The following is a 15,947-nucleotide window of genomic DNA, read 5'->3' as shown; positions in this document are numbered from 1 at the left end:
AGACTTTGCGAGAAAATCAATTGTATGCAAAGTTGTCTAAGTGTGAGTTCTGGTTAGAGGAAGTTGCTTTTCTGGGGCATGTGATTTCAAAGAAGGGTGTAGCTGTGGATCCTGCAAAGATTGAGGTGATTACTAAGTGGGAAGCACCGAAGAATGTGGCAGAGATCAGGAGTTTCTTGGGTTTGGCAGGGTACTATAGACGGTTCGTGAAATATTTCTCCAAGATAGCCAAACCTATGACAACTTTGATGAGGAAAGAGAACAAGTTTCGTTGGGATGAAAGTTGTGAGACGGTGTTCCAGACATTAAAGGAGCGTTTGACCACAGGTCCAATATTAGCATTACCTGAAGGGAGCGAGAAGTTTGAGGTGTATACCGATGCTTCAAAGAATGGGTTGGGTTGTGTGTTGATGCAGAATGGGAAAGTGATTGCCTATGCTTCTATGCAATTGAAGCCTTATGAGGAGAACTATCCGACCCATGATCTAGAGTTGGGTGCGGTTGTGTTTGCTCTTAAGATTTGGAGGCACTACCTTTATGGGGCGACCTTTAAGGTGTTTTCAGATCACAAGAGTCTCAAGTACATCTTCACTCAAAAGGAGTTGAACATGAGACAAAGGAGGTGGATGGAGCTGATTGGGGATTATGACATGGATATTATATACCATGAAGGGAAAGCTAATGTGGTTGCAGGTGCCTTAAGCAGGAAGAGTGTGCATTCTCTTTGCACATCTATGTCTTTGATGAGGTTGAGAGATGAGGTGGGGAAGATGGAGATACATATGATACAGAGAGGGGATTTTAGGGGAGATTTGACAGTAGAGCCAGACCTTTATGATGATATTCGCAGGAAGTAGGCTTTGGATCCCAAGATTGAGGAGTGGAGAGCTGGAGTAGAGAAAGGGACAATGTCTAGATTCTCTATTCATACAGATGGCAGTGTGAGATTCGATGAGAGATGGTGTATTCCTAATGATGAGGAATTGAGGAAGCTGATCATGACAGAGGCTCATTGCACACCATATTCGGTACATCCAGGCGGTGACAAGTTATACAAAGATTTAAAGCAGACTTTCTGGTGGCCTGGGATGAAGAAGGAAACAGCTGAGTTCGTGGCTCGTTGTTTGACATGTCAGAGAGTGAAAGGTGAGCAGAGACGACCACAAGGTAAGATTCAGTCTCTTGAGGTACCTGAGTGGAAGTAGGAGTCCATTTTTATGGATTTTATAGTGGGTTTGCCGAGGAGTCAAACGGGTAATAACATGATATGGGTTATAGTTGACCGACTGACTAAGTCAGCTCACTTTGTGCCGATGAAAGATAATTGGACCAAGATACAGTTGGCTTTGGCTTATAGGAAGCATGTGGTTCGTTTGCATGGGGTGCCTAAGGATATAGTGTCCGATAGAGATGCGAGGTTCATATCATGGTTTTGGAAAGAGTTGCAGGAGATGATGGGGACTACCTTGAAGATGAGTACTGCATTTCATCCTGCGACAGATGGACAGACAGAGAGGACCATCAAGACTTTAGAGGACATGTTGCGAGCTTGTGTTATGGGTTTTGGTGATAGCTGGGAGCTGAGATTAGACTTGATTGAGTTTTCTTACAACAATAGCTATCACACCAGTATTGGCATGGCGCCATTTGAGGCATTGTATGGGAGGAGATGTAGGAGTCCGATTTATTGGGATGATAGTGCTGAGGCAGTTGTTTTAGGACCACATATGGTACAGGAGATGGTTGAACAGGTTAAGCTGATTAGACAAAGGATGAAAGCGGCCCAGAATCACAAAAGAGTTATGCAGATCTATATCGTCGTGACATAGAGTTTCAGGTTGGGGACAAGGTTTTTTTGAAAGTGTCTCCTATGCGTGGGGTCATGAGATTTGGCAAGAAAGGGAAGCTGAGTTAGAAGTTTATCGTACCTTATAAGATTTTGGATCATGTGAGTGAGGCTGCTTATCGGTTAGCTTTACCAGCTGCTTTGGATAGAGTGCATAATGTGTTTCATGTGTCTCATCTGCGGAAGTATGTTAGTGATCCATCACATGTGTTAGAGGTAGAGAACATCGAGTTGGATGAGTCCTTGTCTTATCTTGAGGTGCCCAAACAGATTCTTGATCGCAAGGTTAGGAAAACCAGACACGGTGAGACAGTGTTACTTAAGGTTCTTTGGTCTAACCATGAGGTTGAGGAGGCTACTTGGGAGGCGGAGGAGGCTATGAGGGAGCGGTATCCGTCTCTTTTCGATCAGGTATGTGTGGTTACGGGGACGTAACCTTGTTTCTTTTAGGGGGATATGAGATGGCCGCATAGAGTTTTTGCAAGTTTTTGCATGTTTTATGTTGGTTTTAGTACAGTTAGTAGTTGTCTTGAGTCGGGTTGAGTTTTGTTTTGGAGGTATGTTTTGAGTTTTGTGTTGAGTTTTGGTTATGTTGTTGTGTCGGGGTGATGTTAGTGTGTTTTGTTTTGGTTGTGGTTTGAACTTCGGGGACGGAGTTCTCTTTAAGGAGGGAAGACTGTAATACTACGGTTTTATGTGTCTTAAGGTACTATATCGAGTGGGGCTTACTCTGTCGAGTAACTAGCTTTTTACGCAAAACAGTGGTCTGCCTGTAGGGTAATCGATCGAGTAAGTTGGGGACTCGATTGAGTAAGGGTCACTCGATCGAGTAAGTGAGTTTATGAGTGATGTTTGACGGGTTTTGTTAATAATGCGGGATTAGTATATAAAGCTTTCGTCACTTTTCTTAAAACTCTTTTACACCCTAAAACCTTTCAAAGAGAAGATTAGAAGTTACGTTGATTGTTCTCGCCGCATTATTAGCAAATCCCAAGGCTAGGAGTGTCGGATTGCATTGTTCTTTACGCCGTTGTGATCCTTGTGTCGAGGGTAAGGTTTTTATTTAATTTTTATAATGTTTTGTTAAGATTGGTTAAACCCTAATTGGGTGATATTGGGGGTTTTGGGTGATTTATATGAATGTGGTAGTAATTGCATGTATGTATGTTATAGGAGAAGGTTTCGTTGAGGAAAGATTCTGATTTAGCTGCTTGATCGTCTGTTGGCGTTTGCTTTCTAGGTAGGGTTTCCCTACTCATTATTGGCTACATAATATGTTTGTGATGGTGATTGTTGGTTAAATATAATATTGGCTTGATTTTGATGGTTGTTGGTTGTCTATGGTTGATTGGTTGTGTATCTGTCTGTGATCTTCAGGGTGCGTCCCTGGCTGAGTGGAGTCACTTGCGGGAGTGGTTTCACGCCCTTGATTCGCCCCTTGTGGTTCCCGTCACAAGGGGGATGTGCACATTAATGAACTTGGGTTTATCGCTCGATGGAGATGAGCGGGGTGGGTTTATCGCTCGATGGAGATGAGTGGGGATTAGGTAGGAACGGCTGCGGTCCCCCACTGGCGGCGAGGAGTACTTGTTGCGATGGGTACTCTGGCAGGGCTACACACTTTAGTGTGTAGTCTGTTGTGTGGAGATTGGAGATGGAGACTGGAGATTTGTTTGAACTGTTTGAGTTGTTTGAGCTGTTTGTGATATTGTTCCTTTATGGTATTTGTTTTATGTAATCAGTACTAACCCCGTTAATTGTTTTAAAAACTGTGGTGATCCATTCGGGGATGGTGAACAGTTGTTGAGTAGGTATGATGGCTTATGCGAGGGATAGCTGGGATGGAGTCACCACCAGTCTTAGAGTCTTCAGCTGTGTTTTATTTAGCTGTTTGAGTACTTTGGTTTTGGAGAACACTTGTACTTCTTTTGACAGTTTTTGGAACTTGTTGTATCACCTAAACTTTACTATCATTTAAATACGTTCCGTTATTGTCTATTTGAGTATCATTGCCTCGGGTAACCGAGATGGTGACGTTTTCATACCTTAAGTGGTCCTAGTAAGGCACTTGGAGTATGGGGGTGTCACATAACAGGTTAGAGATTATACCTTTTGATCGCTTTCTAGAAAAGACTTTTCAGTACAGACGAAAATTTCAAAGAGAAGTAAGTCAGGTGGAAGACTTAAGTACACTTGACTACGAGCGGTATACTTTTACAGAAGATTCGTCCTTTGAAGAGGACACTCTTATTTCTGCATTAGTTACTGTTACAACATCAAAGATGCCGACATTAGCCAGTCACTCCAAACCCACGGTTGCTTCTATTCCTAAAGGCTTCAAGCTCCCTACCACTGATAAGGGGACTTTTGAGATCAAGCCTTCATACATAAGCTTGGTTGAGAGAAATATGTTTGGAGGAAAAGTAGGAGAGGTCCCCGCAAAGCATATGGAGAAGTTTGTTACTTATTGCTGTTCTATTCCTTTGACAGCTGAGGTTACTCAAGATCACGTGAAACAAACTCTTTTTCCTTTCTCATTGAGAGATGATGCAGCTGAGTGGTTACGGGACTTGGACATGGAGATCGACGCAATTACCAATTGGACTTCTCTAGCTCTTGCATTCTACAAGAGGTATTTTCCACCACAGAAAACTAATGCATTGAGAAGTCAGATCACAATTTTTAAGCAAGGTCCTATTAAGGATTTTAATGAAGCTTGGATTCGTTTCAAAAGACTAGTTTGGTCTGTCCCCCACCATGGTTTCGAAATTTGGTTCCTTTGCAACCAGTTTTACAACCGGTTGTATGATGATCATAGAGCCTTACTTGATTCAGCTGCTAATGGGAGATTCCAAGATAATACTAATGACGGTAATGCTTGGAAGTTGATTGATCAGATAGCTACTCACACAGCTGAGTACGGTAACCCCAGGGGTAGCAAGAGAGGAAGTGCAGCAGGAGCCAGAGATCAGGGTAACACTGATAAGGTAGCAGGCAACAATCCCAGTCACACTACCCTGTTAACAACCCCTGCCAGGCCTGCTTTGGGAGGTCACAAGTACCAGTACAAGCTCAACCACCAGCTGCCACCTAGGCCTGCTGAAACATTGATCAATTAAGCTCATAAAAGTCCTAAGGAGCCATACCTAATTCACACTGCAACCAAGAGAAAATCAAACTGAAAGTCAAGCTGCTGAAAGGGACATAAAGCAAAAAGCATATTACCATTTCTGGCTAAACAAAGAAAGAGTTGTTGCTGGAGTGCTTTTGGTTGTCTCTCCATATTTCAGATATCACCTAAGAGCCAAAGTCAAGGCCTCTACTGCCCCCATTCGTCCTTATACTCCCAGCCAAATCAATACAGCAGCCTAGGAAGCAGCATGACACTATCAGTGCAGAATTTCTGTTGTTTATTGCAGTATTCCTTTAAATTATTTTGCCATCATTGTAAAATATTTCCCAAACTTTGTTTATGTCCTAAGAACTAATTATGGCCCTTGGATGAGATTTCTAGGTTAAAATTTGTAACGGATTTCCAAGAGGAAGGCCTATATAAGGACCTCTTCTCCAACTGCATTCAGGCAACTTTTGATGAATATTAAACCTAAGTTTTCTCTCAAATTCAAATCTCTATAACTTATGCTTAGTCTGTAGTTAAGAGTCAGGCCTGTTAACATCTTGTACTTAGTCTGTAGGAGTTGAAAAAAGTCTGTTAGTGAGGTTCATTCAATCCTGTGCTCAGATTGTGGGTTATTTGGTCTTGCTGTTAACTTGAGTTGGGTTTTATCTGTGCCTGGCTGTGATAAATTATAGTTTAAGTTGTCTAAATTGTTATCTTGCTTTCCTGTGAGTATTCTATGGGATTTGAGTTGATAATTATATCCCTTGGTCCTTGTTTAGGCTCAAACATCATTCATGTGTCAAATTGTCTGATTTCTTTTGTCAGGCAATCTTAATTAATTTATCAAAAATACTTGGAGTGCTTCAAATTTCCTGAAATTTTAATCAGAGTTAGTTTATTCATTTAATTAGCTTTTCACCAAATTTCACGATTTTAGCAGGCCATTTGGTATTTTTAATCAAATCCTGAAAGTTCATTGCATCCTGAAAACACCAGAACAGTTGGTCTCATTTAAAGGTTAAATCTTTGTGTCTGTCCTGGGGTTTGACACTCCAATTTTGTAATCAGAGCAAGGTTTAACACAATTCCACATTTGTGTTAGTCTTGGGTCGAGAGAAACTGTGAGTTCATTATCCCTACCTACAACAAAAATACAAAAACAACCATGAGTGAAGAGAGACTTGCTGGTATTGAAACCAGAATAGAAAATCTTGCATAAAATGTAGACACCCTACTCAATGCTGTCCATTTAGTGATGGAGAGGTTTCCAAATCATGATCCAAGAAGACAACCACCTGCCAGAGGAAGAGGTAGAGGCAGAGGCTTCTTAATGGGAGCAGGGAGAGGACAGCCACCACATGGATATGAATAAGAATCTGAGGAGAATATCATAACACAAGAGGAGGTTCCTGAGCACACAGACAAGCATCTAAAGGTAGAAATCCCTGAATTTTCTGGTAGCCTAAATCCTGATGATTTGTTAGAATGGATTAGGGATATTGAGAAAATCTTTGAGTATAAAGGTTACACTGATGTTAAGGCCTCTGTAGGTCTGATGCTACAAGCTTTCAAGCTGTTCTCAAATTCCTCTGGACTTTCCATGAATTGCAGCAAGTCCAGCTTCTATTATAATGGTATTGATGCTCAGTTGGTGACTGAAATAGAGCGAGCAACTGGTATGAAAAGAGGTACTGTTCCTTTCAAATATTTGGGGGTTACAGTTTCCCAAAAATGTTTGTCAGTTATGGATTGCAATATCCTGGTGGATAAGATTGTTGACAGGATAAGGAGTCTAGGGTCTAGGAAGCTTTCCTATGCTGGACGGCTTGTATTGATCAAAGCTGTGCTTAATTCCTTGCACAGTTATTGGGCTAGAATCTTTATCCTTACCAAAACTGTTATTAGCAAACTGGAGGCTATTTGTAGAGCTTTCTTATGGTATGGCACTGATAACAAGGAGAGTCCAATGTTGGTTTCATGGGAGACAATATGCAGAGCAAGAAATCAGGGGGGTCTAGGACTGAGAGACTTTCATGCTTGGAATCTTGCTGCTATAGGAAAATATGCTTGGTGGGTGGCCCAAAAGACTGACCATCTTTGGGTAAAATGGGTGCATGCCATCTACATAAAGAATACCTGCTGGAATGAGTATGAACCTGGGAGTGGCAGCAGCTGGGCTTGGCGTAAAATTTGCCAGGTTAAGCATTTACTTAAAGATCACATTTTCAATGCGGATATAGAGCATTATAACAGTCAGACAGGTTATCAGGTGCTGAAACCAGAGATGGACAAGGTATCTTGGTATCCTTGGGTGCTAAATCAGTGGATCATCCCTAAACAAAACTTCTTATGTTGGTTGATTGCTCATCAGAAGTTAACAACTCAGGATAGGCTGATAAGGATGCACATCATTCAGAGTAATAGGTGTTTCCTGTGTGGATTACAAGAAGAGTCTCATGAACATCTCTTTTTTTCCTGTATTTTCAGTAAAAAATGCAAAGATTTGGTTGCCAGTTGGTGTGTGCTTGAGCTTCCATGTCTGGAAGTGATTCAGTGGTGGGTTCAGTTACGTGAGCATAGTGCTTGCAAGAAGAAAATCGTTGCTGTAATCTTAGCAAGTCTAATGTACAACATTTGGAATGCAAGGAATGTCAGCAGGGTGGATGGATATGTCAGTAGGCCTGGTTGCATTCTGCAACGGGTCAAGAATGAGGTGAAAATGAGATTAGGGCAATTACAGATCAAAAGTCGCAATACTAGGGCTTTAAATTGGATTGAGTACATTAGGCAGCATTAATTTTTATGAGGGTGTATGAAATGAATACTTTGTAATTGTATGGGAAACCATTGATTCTAATGAGAAGCTTACCTTTACCCAAAAAAAAAAAAAAAAAGTTGCTGTCTTGAAACTAAAAGGTTATGCTTCTCTTTGGTATGATAATCTGAAACACCAAAGGATTAGAGAAGGAAAAGAATCACTTAGGTCTTGGTGTAAGCTTAAGAAAAAGATGTTGAGTAAATTTGTCACCAAGGATTATACTCAAGATCTCTTTATTAAACTGTCCAAACTTAGACAAGATGAGAGACCAATTGAGACCTACCTGAGGGAGTTTGAGCAGTTAACCTTACAATGTGAGATTAATGAAAAACCTGAGCAAAGGATTGATAGGTTTCTGGAGGGTCTTGATAAGAATATTGCCACAAAGGTTAGGATGCAACCCCTGTGGTCTTATGATGATGTGGTTAACCTGTCTTTGAGAGTTGAAAAAATGAAAAAGGCTAAGCCTGCAGTGTCTAAAACCACCACTAGACCTGCACTCAAACCATTTACTGGTGTCAGGATTGATAGTACACCTAAACCAGCTGCACCACCTACACTAGATAAAGGAAAAGCCCCCATGAATCAGAAAACCAACCCACTTGTAACTGAGGGAAAGATCAAATACTTTTAGTGTCAAGGATATGGCCACTTCAGGAAGGATTGTCCTTCCAAGAGAGCACTGATAGCAATGGAAGTAGAAGAGTGGGAAAGGGAAGGAATGGTTAAATATGAGGAGGATGAGAGCCTAGTGCTGGAGGAAATGGAAGCTGGGGAGGAATTAGGCCAAGATCAGGTTGTAGCTCACCCTGACACAGGGCACAACTTGGTCTTATGGAGAGTTATGCATTCACAACTGTAATACTACAGTTTTCTATGTCTATGGGTACTCTATCGAGTGGGACTTACTCTGTCGAGTAAGTATGTTTTTACCCAAAACAGTAGTCTGCCTGTTGGGTACTCGATAGAGTATGTGTGACACTCGATCGATTAAGAGGCACTCGATCGAGTAAGTTACTTACTCGATCGAGTAAGTGAGTCTTATAGGTTGTTTTAGCCGGGTTTTGTTAATAACGCGAGATTAATATAAAAGGCTTCCGTCATCATTCTTAATCATTTTCACTTCTTAAAACCTTTCAAGAGAAGAGAAAAGAGTTACGTAGTTCGCATTCGTCACGTTATTAACAAATCCCAAAGGCTAAGGTGGTCGGATCGTCGTGTTCTTTACGCCGTTGAGTTCGTCGTGTCGAGGGTAATATTCTTATACAGTTTTTATATCATTTTATTGATTTTAGTTGAAAACCTAATTGGGTAAATTGGGGGTTTTGGGAGTATTGTTGATGTTAGATTGTGATTGTATGATTGTGTGTTTATAGGAGGTGATTTTGTTGAAGAATGATTATGATTAGTTGATTGTGACGATCTCATTGGATTCACGCCCTTGATTCGCCCTCTGTAGAACCCGCCACAGAGGGGATGTGCACATTAATGAACATAGGTTTATCGCTCGGATGAGATGAGCGGGGCTAGGTGGGAATGGCTGCGGTCCCCCACTGGCGGCAAGGATTACCTGTTGCGATGGGTAATCTGGTAGGGCTACACACTTTAGTGTGTAGTCAGGTGTGTGGTGATGTGATGGAGTTTGGGTTGATTGAATTGGTTGTGGTATTGTTTTATTGCAGCTGTTTTTTTGTGTAATTAGTATTGACCCCGTTTAAATGTTTTAAAAACTGTGGTAATCCATTCGGGGGTGGTGAGTAGTTGTCTAGCTGGTATACTATGGATGCGCACGGGATTAGCTGGGGATGGAGTTGCCTCGAGTCTGATAGTAGTCTTCCGCTGTGTTTTCTTTATACTTTTGTTACTTCAGTTGTAGTTTGGTTGTAGAACAGTTGTACTTTACTTTACAGTTGGTTTTGTTATGTAATCACTTAAACTTATTTATTAAAGTACGTTCTTTTACAGTTTATTTGATATACATTGACTCGGGTAACCGAGATGGTAGCATTCTCATGCTTTAAGTGGTCCTGGTAAGGCACTTGGAGTATGGGGGTATTACAAAGTGGTATCAGAGCGACGATTTTGGAACTTGTAACCAATGAACCCAATGAACTTAGGGAGTCAAAATAAAATGAACCCGGGTAAGAGTTGTTAGGAGCTTGATACCGTCGTCAGGTACCAAAAATAAAATACCTAGTTACACTAACAGAAGCTAGCAGTAAGTAGGGTCGATCTCCACAGGGAGGCGGTCACTATCTACTTATCTATTGGGTCTGTCTACGGTCATTAATGAGGTTTTGATTTGTTTGAACTAATCTAAACAAGATTAAAGGTAAGAGAAATAAGGCTAAGAGAAATTAGCAATAGAGAAGGAAAACTAGGATGTCGGGTCATCAATGAACGTCAGTTAATCATGGCTAAGGTCACAGATCAGTCGATGTGTCGGTCTAAGGGGCAATGAATATCTCCTTCCGGTCTCAATTCGCCCTAAAACACTAATAGCTTAGCTTCCGCCCTCACTAAAGTGCCCTAATGCTCACTGCAGGTCTCACCCCTTCCAACCTTCCGGTCTATGTAACACCCCCATATACCGAAGCCTCAACTAGACCTTCCTTAGCATATAAGGGCGTTACCATCTCGGTTGCCCAAGGTAAGTAATCATCAAAAGTCGATAAAACAACAGTTATAGTTAAATTTACAAGTGTTACAACAAACTAACAAAATAAAGATACAACTCGTCAGCTATACACTGTCTCTATCAGAACTCGTGATGACTCAGCCCTGCCAGGACTCCAGCTATCAACCACATCAACACCTGCTAAGACTGACTGCTCACCATAAGGGATCACGGCAGACACATAAACAAACAAGACAACCACACAAGGTCAGCAACTATGGTAAAACAAAACACAAACCAACAACAATCGTCAACGCAATATAAACACAACCAGTCACACACAATCACACCCACTCCAATCAATCTCCGTCACCGACTGTCCACTGGACCAGCCCTGCCAGTAGGGGACCGCAACCGTTCCCACCTAAGCCCCGCTCATCATACCGAGCGATAACCCTATCTCATTAATGTGCACATCCCCTCCCGTGGCGGGTTCCACGGAGGGCGAAACTAGGGCGTGAAGCCACTCCCGCAAGTGACTCCACTCAGCCGAGGACGCACCTCGAGAACCAGAGACAATCAATCATAGACAGCTGCAATATAACAACAACCAATAAACTATATACACCAACCGATTACCGCATATACTCTGCCACACAAACACAACACAACGCAACAACCACGACACAACGACCGACACACTAGACCATCCACAGAAACTGAGTAGGCGAACCTACCTTTAAGCGACTGCAATGATCCCAAGCCCATACATGCAATATCCAGCAATCAAGCAACACCTATATACACAACACAATCATCTATCACTACCAAACTAACCCTAACTGCAAAGACAAAGATACGGATGACGATGACGACATATCTACATGAGGAAACCTGGCAAAGGACCGCTACCCGACTCAAGCTATGCACTCCTAAGGCACAAGGACCTTCAAAGGCTCCCATGGAAGGTAGATGGTGAAGGGAAGGGAAGGAGGCGACCTAAGGATCTGAAGAAATGAGGCGGAAATGATTTGCGGTTTTAACAAAACACGATTATAAACCCTCGCTGAAAAGACGCTACTCGATCGAGTAACCCACTTACTCGATCGAGTGGCCCCTACTCGATCGAGTATCCTAGCTACTCGATCGAGTAGCCTCTACTCTATCGAGCACCACCCATAACTCAAAACATAGGATAACTTTGGTACGCACTTCTAACGAATATTACTGCTCCCAGGGTCGGTCAACGCTGGTCCACGGGTCTCTAAAAGGACGGGTATTACAGTCTTCCCCCCTTAAAAAGAACTTCGTCCCCGAAGTTCAACTCACCTATCCCAAAGCACAAGATACGGAAACAAAACGACACCACTACTCTTCCTACATAGGTCACTACTCCTCGGAAATACTATCCTCCATATCATCATCATCAACTGTCTAACGCTCCATATAGATCGACTTCTACAAGCTACCACTTGAAATACCAACCTCAGAACATGGACCAACACAACCAACGACTACACTGCTGCTCACAACTCTTAGCCACGCACTATGAGATAACACTTTCACTAATGACAACCATTAACACGAAACATGTCACATTAACACCACTATGTTACTCAACGATACGATTCTATTCCAACACATGACATCATAACTATCTCTTTATGACCGTCTTTTAAAGCACCCTATCAACTTTTACTTCAACATACAATTACTCACGAACAAGTGAAAACAATTATAGTTTCATACAAGAAATGTAACCGAAATAATAGAAAACATTATAAACAAACAACAAAATAATTGTAATATCGGCCTTTTATTTTGCGACATTACTCTTCCCCTCTAAAAAGGAACTTCGTCCCCGAAGTTCACCACCGAATTACAACTCATATTACTTAAAACTTACCTCTTGACATGTACCCAACTCATATGATTAGTTATTGACATTACTCATTACTCATACAACCATTAATTCATAAAAGCAAGTGCAACTTTATTCTAATAACTAGCCACAGTTACGAGTGCATGTATATATCATTTGTATATGTATATGGAAGGACACAACTCCGGTGAAATATAATTAGTAGATATTACAGATGTAATATGAATGCAATAAGAACCAACTACTACTTGCACTGTTCGTTACGAATACGCATCCAAAACACTAACACGACTCCCAACATATGAAATTAATGGTTCAAACATGTTACTAATCATAAACAACCATATTAAACCTCAAAAAATGTAACGATATTAACATTAAAACGATTTTAAATAACGAAATGTTCCTGTAACAGTGCTACTCGATCGAGTATATAGGGTACTCGATCGAGTGCCCGCTATTCGATCGAGTGTCTTGGCTACTCGATCGAGTAGCCCGAGTTCAGAATACTCCCTCCTCGTCACATCTGCAGCTACTCGACCGAGTGAGGGACACTCTGTCGAGTAACCACAGGTCAAAGCCCTCGAAGTCTTCCCGTCATAACAATATATATATATATATATGTATATAAGATGTCAGATAAACGCGAGTCGGGATGACAACCCGACTCCTCAAAATTCTGCAACAAGTTTAAACCAAGCAAATATGGCCTTATGGCCATCCATATAAACCAAATGTAAAAAGTACTAACTAAAACACCTACTACCATCCAACACAGTCAACCATAAACAAAGAGGAAGAAAGAAGTATCACTCCTGCTGCTGCTGCTCGTCCATCATCTCATCTCCACCACCATCCCCTCCCGAGGTGCCTGCTCCTGATAACCCAAGACCCGCATCGACCCTTGCTCCAGCGCCTGGAATCTCATACCATGGGGTCAAACCACCAAAGGCAAAGGACTGAGGTGTCCCCCATGCCAGCATGTCCACTCCGTAGGAGTGGAAAACCCCACTGTAGTCCCCAACTCCGCTCCACCACACTGGATGTGGTCCCTCGGTTCCAATACCCTGAGCATACGCCATCTTATGCATGTTCCTGAGTGTCAAAGTAGATGACACTCTCTCTGCCAAGTAGCTCGAACGTGTCTCCGGGGTATCGAGGTAGGGGTAACAAGGAAAAGGGTGCTGCTGTGGTGCTGCTGGCTGTGGTCTGGTCTCAGCTGTCCTCTCCCTCACACGACGAGGTCCTCTCCCCAACCTGGGCCTATCCTTCACCGCTCTCACGTTCTCCCCCTTGTTCGGCTCAGGCATCACCCGAAAGATCGTGTCGTCAATGAGGTATGTCTGTAACTGTCGAGGTGCATCCTCATCCTCCTCATCAGAATCAACCGCATCCAAAGGCTCAGTCGGTGGAAGGTGCTCAAGAGCCGGTATCCTCATCCAGCTCATACCCCACACCCTCCATGCTAGGCTACCATCCTCCAAGGTTCTCAATCATTTCAGGTCGAAGTAGTAGTCTCTGTCCATGGTAGGCACCGGTGTGGATAGGGGAACGTACTCAGAAGAAGCCTCAAAGGAGGCTAGCTTTTCAGCTAACCAGGTGGCAAGAGCAGCACAACTCAAGTACCGAGTGGTGGAAGTAGCCATCAAAGTAAGGCTAGCTCAGACCATGGCAGGAGCATTGGAGACCACCCTCTCAGTCCGCTCCGGGTTAAGATAAGACATCAAAAGCAACAACTCGTGATTGTTCAGCTTACTCATATCCGGCCTCTCATAAAGAAGATTCGATATAGAATGAAGGAAGATCCTCAAAGTGACATGTTGAAAATCGTTAATCAATATGTTACTGGAGGTGGGAGCTGACTTCCCAGACAAACAAGGCATAAGGCGGCAAACCTCGCACTCAGATGGAATATCGCTGATGGAATCCTTGGGAGGCTTAGCCAAACTAAGGTGAGAAGCAAAGAGGTCTATGGTCAACACAAAACTCGTGTTCATAAGACGGAACTCAACAGACTGTTGAGCTGGCTCGTATTTAAACGAGCTCATGAATTCCAAAGTCAGAAAAGGATAGGTATGCTTTCTCAAACGATACAATCCTGTGAACCTCAAGGTCTCAAAGATATGATGGACATCCGTCTCAATCCCTAGGTCATCAAGAAGTGTGGTGTCCACACAACGGGTGGGTCTCATCTTGCGTTTCTGTAACGCTACAAATCTCTCTCTCTCTGTTTGAAGTCCACAAAGACTACCGAAGGATACTCGGGTACAGACGGTACGACCGGTCCGCTACCCTCCCCAATTTCGGGCTGAGAAGCCCTCCCCCTCTTACTTTGACGGGTCCCCAGGTTCAGTCTTGGCATCTATTTCAGCATACAATTTACACATACTTGCATAGGCACTTAAAACATGTAATTTACACACATTGAACATTGAATAATCATCTATGTACACAATTTCACCAACCAATTCCCAAATTATATATATATATATAAATTCAGTTCATAGCATTTCAGACGATCTCTATAGCTGTGAAAATTTTAGCATGGCTAACATGATTTACTCGACTACTTCAACTGCCAAGACATGGCTCAAATAATACTCCATATATACTTGAAAACAGACAAAACATTCATTTACGTTCATAGAAAGGCAACTAGGTACACACCATCACCAACATTCTACATTATGAGCAAAGTCCTCAATTAAATAGTCAGACGGTCTCTACAGCTGTAACAAATTGACATATTTAGCAAGAATTAACTTCACTACTATTATATCAAAGGTTTAGCTCTTACACATTCATTCATATTCAACACAAAATCTCAATTATAGAAAACGAATTTCAATTTGAGGCACTTTTAAGACGGAGTTTTAAGGCAAATTTTAAGGTGAAAATCACAAAATCCAACTTCCAACATAATATATGCAACATATACTACTCAATGTTATCATCCAACATGTAGAGAACACCCAAAAATCAATTTGATTTTACAAACCCTAGAAAAATTCGTCCCCAAATTTGCAATTTCTATTCTATTTTTAGCACAATAAACATCAACAATCATGAAAGGGAAGCATGTGAATCATATTACAACCATTACAAGCAATTTTTCGTCCATATGAATCGAAATTTCAGATTATTCTACCATTCCAATAGATTCTAAGTGATGAAAATATGAAAATAGGAAAGAAATTCATACCTTGATCAAATAGGAGGTGAAAGAACAAGATCAAACAAAGAAAAGTACCCAAATTAATCACCACAAACACAAATTATAAGAGTTTTGAGAGGTTTAGGAGGTTAGGGTTTCAAAAGAAGAGGAAAGAATAAGAAGAATGAGGAAAAACAAGGGTTTTATAAAACCCGTAAAAGCCACTGTACTGTAGCCTACTCGATCGAGTGCCTAGGGTACTCGATCGAGTGCCCTCTACTCGATCGAGTAGGTGCTATTTCGTCGAGTATCCGCAGAAGATTCCTACATCTCGACGTCATAGCTTCCTAACTAGATCGAGTGAGGTCTACTCGGTCAAGTAAGCACTCGCACTCGGTCAAGTAAGGTTGAGTACACAGTCAGAGTTACAAAATTAACTGAAGATTCCTGCAAAACAACATTACGTGTCGATTCCAAACCAAGTTTGGAGATCGTCACTGGTTATCATA

At 41.9% G+C, this 15,947-nt stretch overlaps 1 protein-coding gene across 1 annotated transcript; it reads left to right on the top strand.

Annotated features, from left to right (window-relative positions):
• Positions 1-6,132: 6,132 nt before the first annotated feature.
• Positions 6,133-7,764, top strand: LOC141601347 (uncharacterized). Its single transcript, XM_074421621.1, has 2 exons — positions 6,133-6,154; positions 6,452-7,764. Exons 1-2 carry the CDS (start codon positions 6,133-6,135, stop codon positions 7,762-7,764), a joined length of 1,335 nt encoding a protein of 444 aa, XP_074277722.1.
• The last annotated feature ends 8,183 nt before the right edge of the window (positions 7,765-15,947 follow it).

Source organism: Silene latifolia, chromosome 9 (assembly GCF_048544455.1).
Source record: "Silene latifolia isolate original U9 population chromosome 9, ASM4854445v1, whole genome shotgun sequence".
NCBI classification, from domain to species: Eukaryota; Viridiplantae; Streptophyta; class Magnoliopsida; order Caryophyllales; family Caryophyllaceae; genus Silene; species Silene latifolia.
This window is presented reverse-complemented; position numbering and strand designations above follow the sequence as displayed.

Bases quoted from the DNA above. Each gene is read 5' to 3' on its own strand.
- LOC141601347 (XM_074421621.1), top strand. From the start codon at position 6,133: ATGAGTGAAGAGAGACTTGCTG. The intron at 6,155-6,451 runs GTATTGAAACCA...ATGATTTGTTAG, and splicing joins GAGTGAAGAGAGACTTGCTG to AATGGATTAGGGATATTGAG.